Source organism: Micromys minutus, assembly GCF_963924665.1.
Source record: "Micromys minutus genome assembly, chromosome: 32".
Classification (NCBI taxonomy): Eukaryota; Metazoa; Chordata; class Mammalia; order Rodentia; family Muridae; genus Micromys; species Micromys minutus.
In genome coordinates this window covers 16,308,170-16,317,724 of record NC_137967.1, presented here as the reverse complement: position 1 = coordinate 16,317,724, position 9,555 = coordinate 16,308,170, and the positions used below count along the sequence as shown (strand labels likewise).

Sequence of the window (9,555 nt, the reverse complement as noted above, 5' to 3'; positions counted from 1 at the left end):
CTCTCCCTGAACCTGATCCTGCCTCCCCATCCCTCTCTCCCTCCCCTCTCCCACCCCGCTCTCCCTCCCTCTGCCTCCTATGACTATTTTGTTTCCCCTTCTAAGTGTGATTCAAAGATCCTTGCTTGGGCTTTCTTATCTAACTTCTTTGGGTATGTGGGGTGCATCATGGGTGTTTTGTTACTTTATGGCTAGTATCCACTTATCAGTAAGTACACACCATGTGTTGGGGTCCATAAGTTGCCCCACAAACCTCATGAACATGGATCTCAGTCAGACAGGGATGGTTTGAATGCACACCCTGATATTGATCCATCAGGGTTGTAGCTGAGGCTATGTCCCCAAATATCTCTTCTCTGTCAGCTTATAAAGGAAAAAACCCCACAAAAAACCCATAATGAGCTCATACGTAGGTGCAGGAAGGGCTGCCCAGTGGTTAGTCCTGACTCAAGCCATTTTAGACATAACAGTTCATACTGACCTTTAATGTGATGGGTCCTACATAAAGCTTTGTGGAATTTCTTAAGATTAACAAACTTCATAATCTATAGAACATAACAGGATATGTGATCAATATGCCCCTGCTCTGAGTCAAGTTATTTTTCTGTGTCAGTGACTGGCAGGCATGTTACAGCAACAATATGAAATAGCTGGGGGGCAGGGAACAAAATGGCTGCAGCTATGCTAAGGGGCATAGACCTCAACACCATGCATGTCCTTTCGGGTCTGGGTTACCTCACTCAGGATGATATTTTCTAGTTCCATCCATTTGCCTGCAAAATTCATGATGCTCTCGTTTTTAATAGCCAAATAGTATTCCATCATGTAAAAAAAAAAAATCCATATTTTCTGTATCCATTCTTTGGTTAAGGAACATCTGGCTTGTTTCCAGTTTCTGGCTATTATGAATAAAGCCACTATGAACATGGTGGAGAACATGTCCTTGTGATATAGTAGAGTGTCTTTTGGGTATAGGTTCAGGAGTGATATAGCTGGGTCTTAGGATAGAGCTATTTCCAATTTTCTAAGAAACAGCCAGATTGATTTCCAAAATTGTTGTACATCTTAAACAGTGTTTAGGTTTCTTTAAATGAATAAAGCAGTGAAAAGAAAATATGATCAAGTCAAAAGTAACAATAAAGAAACATTTTTTGTAATTATCGTAGTTACAAAATTAATTGCAATTAAATTGATTACAATCAAATTAATATAATGTGTAAACATGTTGTAAAATTATTTTTAAAACATTATAAAAATGGAGACCTGGAGAGACTGCTTAGCAGCTCAGCGTGCACACTCCTTTCCCAGGGAACCCACAAGCAGTCCAACACTCACACTGGGTGACAGACACTCTGACTCCAGCTCTAGGGGATCCAACACCTCTGGCATTTTTCAAATGCTGTGCTCACATGCACATCTGTATACAGAGACAAGCCAGGAGACACATAATTGTAGGCTTAGATTTTTCTAAACCTGTTTTACTTAGGGTTCTTAAACACTTCAACCCTCCCTTTAGCCCACCAACCAGAGGTATGGAGAAAGAAGGTTAATAGGAAAAGGGGGTTGCGGACCTGTTCAGAAGTAGCTCTTTAGGGTGACTCCAACCTATGTTGTCAGGATATCAGCAGTCTAGTCCAATACCGAACACCAAACACGAATCAGTAGACTGGCTCAGTCCAGCAGAAACGGAAAGACTTCACCGAGTCAGCAGGAGTCAGCAGAATACACAAGTTCTTTGGCGCATTTCTCTCTATAAAGTGAAGACCAGTGAGGACCAGCAAAGCATTGCCCAGTGTTTGCAACACAAGAGCATCCTCTCACTGTCTGCAGGGTTTACTGATACCCTTTCCAAACATCCCAAGTGTCTGCTTCAGCAAAACATCCTCTCACAGGGCAGCTTCCAGAAAAATAACTCATGCCTTCTAGAAAGACAGCGTCCAGAAAAACCTCACGTGACACAGCTGAGTGTCCAAAGAACCCAGAAATTTCCACTCCACATACAATAAAATAAACCTTTAAAGTGTTTGGAAAGATGGCCCAGCGGTTAACGTGTGTGTTTACTGCTCAGGGATGAAGAGATGGCCAGTGTTGGAGAGTGTGTTTACTGCTCTTGCAGAGCATCTAACTGAAGCTCCCAGGACCCACGTGGAGAAGCTCACACCTGCTCAGAACCTAACTTCAGGGGATCCTATGCCTCGGGGCTCAGAGGGTATCTGTTCAGATAAACACAGCAACGTGCACATTCATGCACTCAAACACGCAAACACACAAACAAAATAAGACAATCTTAAAAAAATAGAACAAATGTGCTGAGATGGGACTGAAAAAAATAAAACAGAGTCACGTCTGAGTTTGTGAGCCCTGGGAAAAGACCAGAGACACAGTCCATTATAATTAAAAGATTTCTTTTTTTTTTTTTTTCCAGTTTCCATTTTATTGGTTAAAAATGCAGGAACTTTGATACTATTTTATTTATTTCAGGAGTTACTCCCCAAAAATGTTACCCATAGCTGGATTGAGAGAGTATTTGGGAAATGTGGCAATGTGGTTTACATAAGTATTCCACATTACAAGTCTACTGGGGATCCTAAGGGATTTGCCTTTGTGGAGTTTGAAACAAAAGAGCAAGCAGCAAAAGCCATTGAGGTGCGTACTCCTGTTAGACCCTGAAAAATAAACACAAGACACGATTAGAAGAAAACTGAATTTTTGCGCAATTGTTTCAGTTTCTGAACAACCCACCAGAAGAAGCACCTAGAAAGCCTGGCATATTCCCCAAGACAGTGAAAAATAAGCCCATCCCCTCCTTACGAGTAGCTGGTGAGTGCTTACTGTAACAGCATCAGTTATTATTGCTGTCATGGATTTATTATTTACTAGGACAATCTAACTATGATGTTGTTACAGAAGAGAAGAAAAAGAGGAAAAAGAAGAAGGGCAGAATAAAGAAGGAAGAGGGTGTGCAGGCTAAAGAGTTAGCTGTGGACAGCAGCAGCTCAGTCAGTAAAGCTGCAAAGAGACCAAGAACTGCCTCTGAGGGTTCGGAGGCAGAAACTCCTGAAGCTCCAAAGCAACCTGCAAAGAAAAAGAAAAAGCGGGACAAGGTTGAAACATCGAACTTACCTGAAGCAAGGGCAGGGAAGAGGGAGAGGAGCAGCGCCGAGGACGAAGACTGCCTCCCCCCAAGGCCGAAAGTGAAGAAACGGGCTCAGAAGGATAGTGTTGGCCAAGCCGCTGAGGTCTCCAAAGAGAACAGAGGTACCATGGCAGTGGGGATTATTACACAAAGGTTTTAAGTACTTCACAACATCGGTCTTACGGGAATCTTTTCTAGACTTAGAATTCTGCTCTACCGAAGAGGAGAGGGAGACGGGAGACAGCAAAGGTGACTCACTCTCAAAGGTGAAGAGGAAGCATGAGAAGAAACATAAGGAGAGACATAAAATGGGCGAGGAGGTCATTCCGTTGAGAGTGCTGTCCAGGTAAGTACCCATTCTCCGAGGCCCCTGACCCAGTTCCAAAAAGATTTCTTTTGATTAGCTGCAAAAACTAAGAGATGGAGAAGAACTTTTAAAGATGAAAACCTTCAGTATCTACACAAGCAGGCAAAAGTGTTCTGTTCTACCAAGTAAGGTGGTTAAGGCGACTCAGAACAATCTTTGGGTGTATGTGTAAGGAAGTTACAGAAGGAAAGAAAGCAGTTAGTCATAGAACAAGGAGATAGCCATGACTGCACACTTTGGGTTAAGGGTCACTGGGTCACTGGGTCACTAGGTCACTGGGAATTTATCTTCCGAGGACTGGAGTCAGAGACAAATGGCTTGTAGGTACCAAGATCGATGCCTAGCATGAAATAGAGGTTCTTTAGCAATCACAGAAGTTTTCTAGAGGATCCAACAGTCAATCTGAAATAACAGGAAAGTGTTATTCAAACTTCAAGGGAGCAATTATGTAGTATAAAGAACAGAGAGAGAAAAGAATATTTAAAAGACGAACAAATACATCCATTGGGAATAACGGGAGCGTGGCAGGGGGGAAAAATGAGCAGAAAAAGGTTTCTAAGACCTGAAGCCAAATGGAGTGGCTCACATGTGCAATCCTAACACTTTCAGAGTTTGAGGCCAGAGGATTGTCCTGAGCTCAAGACCAGCATGGGCTACAGAGCGAGACCCTATCTCCCAAAACACTCTTTTAGAAGCAAAGCTGAAAACATCCCAGGTTTTTTGAAAAACTATTCACTATACCTACCCAAAAAGATCAGTGAGCTCCCAGGAGATAAACCATGTCAGCACAGGACAACACAGCAGCTAAAAGAACCGACAGCCATCTCTCCACACCCTCATTTACACAGCTTTATCACATGTGATTGATATACCACAGACGCACAGATCTGAAGTAAATATCTCTGTGGCACAAACTGAGACACAATTTATCAACTGTAGCATTCGCTTTTGTAAGTCAGACGTGGTGGGCGACGCCTGTACTTGGGATGCCAATGTAGGATGATTGCCATGAATTTGGGATATAGATTGAGACTCTGTTTCAAAGACACACACTCACGCACACACACTTCAGTAATTCCACTTGTCCCAGTGCCTTGCAGCCATCAGCAGCAATTACAGATGTTCTCTTCTTACCCAAAAGAAACCCTAAGGCTCATTGAACCACTCACTGCCAGCTCCCAACCCCAAAACCATGTACCCGCGTGTCTGTGTGGGGTCTCCCTTGCTCTGCACATTTCACTCAGTGGAATCATACAGTGTATAGCTACAACGTACAATCTGGTGAGTTTCTGTATATGACACCTGCCAAGTCATAACCACAATGAAAACCATGACTTCTCCCGTGGACATCTAAGAACTTCCTGGAACCTAAGATTCGTATGTAGGTATTCACCCAAGAAGGAGTGGAGACAGGAGCCCCCCAACTCCTGACATGGTGTTTCTTTTTAGTATTTTGTGAGAACTGTCTCTCACACACACACAAACACAGACACACACACCACAGCCAGCACAGTGGTCCTGTCTAATCCCATCGACGACAGAGAAAAGATGTAAACAACCAAGTTCTAGTTCAAGAGCAATGGACTAATAGTTTATTGTCGAAAAGCTCCTGCAATCTTCTATGACCCATGTTTCATGGTGGGGAAATGATAAGAGGTCAAATTTAAGACATTTTTTTCTTTTCTCCACCATCCACCAACCCCATGGGTCTAGGGATTGAACCAGGAGCCTGTTCCATCCAAGTGCTCTCACTGAGCCACGCCCCCAGCCCCTCACTGTGGGATTCTAGGCAGGGGCTCTACCACTGAGCCACGCCCCCAGTCCCTCACTGGAGGATTCTAGGCAGGGGTTCTACCACTGAGCCATGCCCCAGCCCCTCACTGGGAGATTCTAGGCAGGGGCTCTACCACTGAGCCACGCCCCCAGCTCCACTGAGCTACGCCCCCAGCCCCTCACTGGAGGATTCTAGGCAGGGGCTCTGCTACAAGCAGAAGGATCATGAATTGGTGGCTAGATTGGACTACACAGTATGAATCCATCCGAAGAAATGCAGGACAGAGCTGAACATTCTCTACAAACCTCCCAGCCTACCCCAGGCCAGGAAACAAAGTCATCCAGCTGGGAAGGGTGAAAGATTGAAGATTAGTTGTCCTGATTTTAAAAATACCTTTAGAAATTCTTGAGCATTTTTCCCCCAATAAGCAGGGCTAGCAAGGGCCAGGGACAGGAAGACCTATAGCTGGGATAGGACATCTTCTGAGGTGCCCATTTTCCTTCCACCTCCATAAGTACGGGGAGTACATGATGCCATTGACAATCTCATGAGATGACCTCTCCCCCTCCCCCCTTCCTTCCTTCTCTCCCGCTGTGTCTCCCTGTGTGTGAGTTAGGGAGGGCACGCATGCATGGTGGGCAGCTGGGGGAACATGTGTGCATGCATGTGGGGGCTGGGGCTCACGTTACTTCTCAAAGCAAGCTCTCCCACTGAACCTTTGAGGGTTATTAGCACAGCTAGCTGAGCTGGCCAGTAGGCCCCAAAGGTTCCCTTCTCTCCACCTCCCCAGCTATGGGACCATAGATGCAAATCATGCCTGGCTTTAGTAAGGGTCCTGGAAATCCAGACTCACATGCCTGCAGAGCAAACTTTACCAAAAGAACCATTTCTCAGACCCCAGTTGTGGTATTTTGTTGTCTTGTTTTGAGTGGAGATAAGACTAGAACCTAGGGCCAGGCACTACCACTGAACTACATCTCCAACCTTTCATTTCGTTCGCTTGCTTGTTTCTTTTTGAGACTCTGTAGCCCTGGCTTTTCTGCCTGGAACTCACGGTGATTCTTCTGCCTCAGCCGTCCAAGTGCTGAGATCACATACACGCACCACCACGCCTCGTTCCCAGCCCTGGCTTGGTGTGTGGGTCTTGTTTTGTTTCAGGTCTATTTGTTTTATGTGTGTTGTGTTTTATTTTGTTGTGTGAGTTACCAATGCTTGTAAGCTCCCAAGTGTGTGTGCTGGGAATGCAGCCAGGGACAGCAAGAGCAGGCAATGCTCTTAAACGCTCAGCCATGTCTCCAGCCAGAAGAAACACAATCTGGTTTTGTAGCTCAGGTTGACCTCAAACCAGTGATCCCACCTCCTTCCGATGCTGGGATTACAGCTGTACCCCAATCTGTTATGGCTCTTCACCCCACAATGCTTACGGATGCCAACCAAGCCATAGCCACCTAGCCCTCTCCTAGCCCTTTGAGTCCTTCAGAGCGCATGCTTCCTTGGTCCCCTGTTACCATTTGTCGCCTCCCGGTGGCTGCTTTTACACACTGCAGCTTTGCCAGCCCCAGTCACTTCCCAAAGCTGACTAAGGAATGAGAACCTAGGTTAAGGATTTGGGTGGTTCCTGAACCTGGTTGAGCCCAGAAGAAGCACTGACAGTTCCAGAAGACTGAGCTCTTACCTGGCCAGTGTTCGCAGTGGCAAAGAGCCAAAACTAGCCAAAACTATGGTGTCTGCCTGTAATACCAGCAACATCTTGCAGGTGGAAGAAAGAGAATTAATTTGAGGCCAGCCTGGGCTACATGCTACCCTATCTCAAAATAAAATTCAATAGCCAGGTACTGAGATGCACAGTACTAATGCCAGCATTCGAGAGACAAAGGCGCAGAGGAATCTCTGTGCATTCCAAACCAGCCTGGTCTACATGCAGAGTGGACATCCAGGGTTACATGAAACCCACCCACCATCATATTCATTTATATAGTGGTTTTTAAAGAGTTGTCTTCAGACACACCAGAAGAGGGCATCAGTTCTTATTACAGATGGTCCTGAGCCACCATGTGGTTGCTGGGATTTGAACTCAGGACCTCTGGAAGAACAGTCAGTGCTCTTAACCAGTGAGCCATCTCTCCAGCCCTACATAGTGTTTTGAAAAGAAATAGATAGGAGCCTAGATACTATAAGTCACTGGAATTTGAAATGTTGTACAGACGGTCACCTATCCCAGGAGCTAAGCCACAACCAGCAGAAAGATGCTGGATCCCTGAGCTCTGCAGCCTTGCTAACATGGGAGGGTTCCTTTGGCACAGACCTTGGCTGTGGCAACTAATATCCCAAAGAGAATCATGATGGGGTCAGGAAATTAACATGCTTCCCTGACAGCCTGCGGGCACAGGTCAGCCGCTGCTGAGATTGGGACTCAATACAATGAACAAAGCCAGAGGAGCCCCAAGAGATCTTTAACTTGAAAAGACTGAAGCCTATAATGATTCACCCTAGACAAAAGCTCTGACAGCTGCTATTTCCTATGTATATATGTGTCTCTGAGTGTGTCCATGAACTCTGGTGTCCACTGAGGCCATTGGATCCCCTGTGATTAAATTTACAAGCAACTGTGAGCCACCATGTGTAAGCTGGGATCCAAACTAGGGTCTTCCTCTGGAGCCATAAGGGCTTTTAATCTGTGAGACATCTCTCCAACCCAAAACTAGACTTTTGTTTTGGCTTTTTTGACAAGGTTTCTCTCTGTGTAGCCCTAGCTGTTCCAGAACTTGGCTCTGTAGACCAGATTGGCCTCAAACTCAGAGATCCACCTCCTCTGCCTTCCAAGTGCTGAGGCAAAAAGTTTCTCTGTGAATCCCTGGCTGCCCTGGAACTTGCTTTGTAGATCAGGCTGCCCCTAAACTCAGAGATTCACCTGCCTCTGCCTCCTGATGCTGGGATTAAACACGCACACCACCATAGCCTGGCAGGTTGGACTTTTCCAGTCAGGGTCACACTATGTAGACCAGGCTGGCTTGAAATTCAGCAACCAGAGGGCATATGCCTCCAGTAAAAGGGTTAAGGGGTGCACCACCCTTTGCCCACATATGTGTGTGTGCACTAAGTGTGTACTTAATGTCATCTGTAACCTTGTGTTTTTCCACCTGTCCTTTCTGTTCCCAGAAATAATGGCTCTGAGACTTAATGTTTCATAAATAATTGCCTAGGCCAAAGCTTTGGATCAGTCCCTTACTAGCTTATAACTTTATCCTTGTATCTTTTTTTTTAAAGATGTATTTATTTTATGTCTATGAGCACACTGTGGCTGTCTTCAGACACACCAGAAGAAGGCATCAGATCCCATTACAGATGGTCGTGAGCCACCATGTGGTTGCTGGGTGTATTTGCTTAAGGGATTGTCTTAGTTACAGCTTTCCTGTTATACCATGACCATTGCAAGTCTTCTCTAGAAGGAGGGTCTCAAAGTTCACATTCACAGTAACACACCTATGACAGGGCCACACCTACCCCAACAGGGACACACCTTCTAATAGTGCCACTCCCTTGGACAAGCATATTCAAACCATCACAGGCGAAAAACAGGTTCTCAGGAGATGGCCGCTCTTCCTTTAGTGGTGGGAGTTGTTGGAGATCCGTCTTGAAGACTCTGCTGTTCCTCAAAGTCAAGGTGACTTCAGACTTAGGACAATAACTAGAGACTTACAGGTGCCCTTTGGAGGTCTGGAACAGGACACCAGAAAAGCTAACAGTGAGATGTCTCGGTCACTCTGTGTGCCTTTGGCCCCGAAGGAGAAACAAGCTAGGGTAGGCATCCCCACATTTTATGCATACATTCCTAAACTACAGAGTCCAGCAGGAAAACCTTCCTGTCTTCCTTACCTTTCAGTCTGTGTGACCTTAAAGATAAGTCATTACAGCTTCCTGTTAGTCTTGTCTTTTGCCCACCAGCCTCTTCATGCCTTGGGATGAGATGATTTCCCATTCAAAGCAGCTGTTGCTCAGAAAAATGTCCTCGTACGATGTCAGTCTGGCTTCCGGAACCTCACTTTCTGTCCAGTTGACTCTGGAACGTAGGAGAGTTAGCAGCACGGTCTCAAAGCTCAGATAGTTAGAGATAATGCCATCCCTCCCATGGAGAGACTGGAATCCACAGGTTTTAGCCACAGCTCAGCATTAGCTGCTAGTGTTTTCTTATCTATTTATAAACATCTTATCTTGCGTGCTGTAGGCAGACTCACATGGGCCTATCCACTTTCAGATCTAGAATGTTTAGGATGTGAT

At 45.5% G+C, this 9,555-nt stretch overlaps 1 protein-coding gene across 1 annotated transcript; it reads left to right on the top strand.

Moving 5' to 3' along the window:
- Window positions 1-397: 397 nt before the first annotated feature.
- LOC308413617 (la-related protein 7-like) lies at window positions 398-8,458 on the top strand (the record flags this gene model as incomplete). Its single annotated transcript, XM_080908677.1, has 6 exons — window positions 398-409; window positions 2,482-2,646; window positions 2,727-2,820; window positions 2,908-3,258; window positions 3,335-3,482; window positions 8,437-8,458. The coding sequence occupies 6 exons, from the start codon at window positions 398-400 to the stop codon at window positions 8,456-8,458; spliced, it is 792 nt and encodes a 263-aa protein (XP_080764803.1).
- Window positions 8,459-9,555: the final 1,097 nt, after the last annotated feature.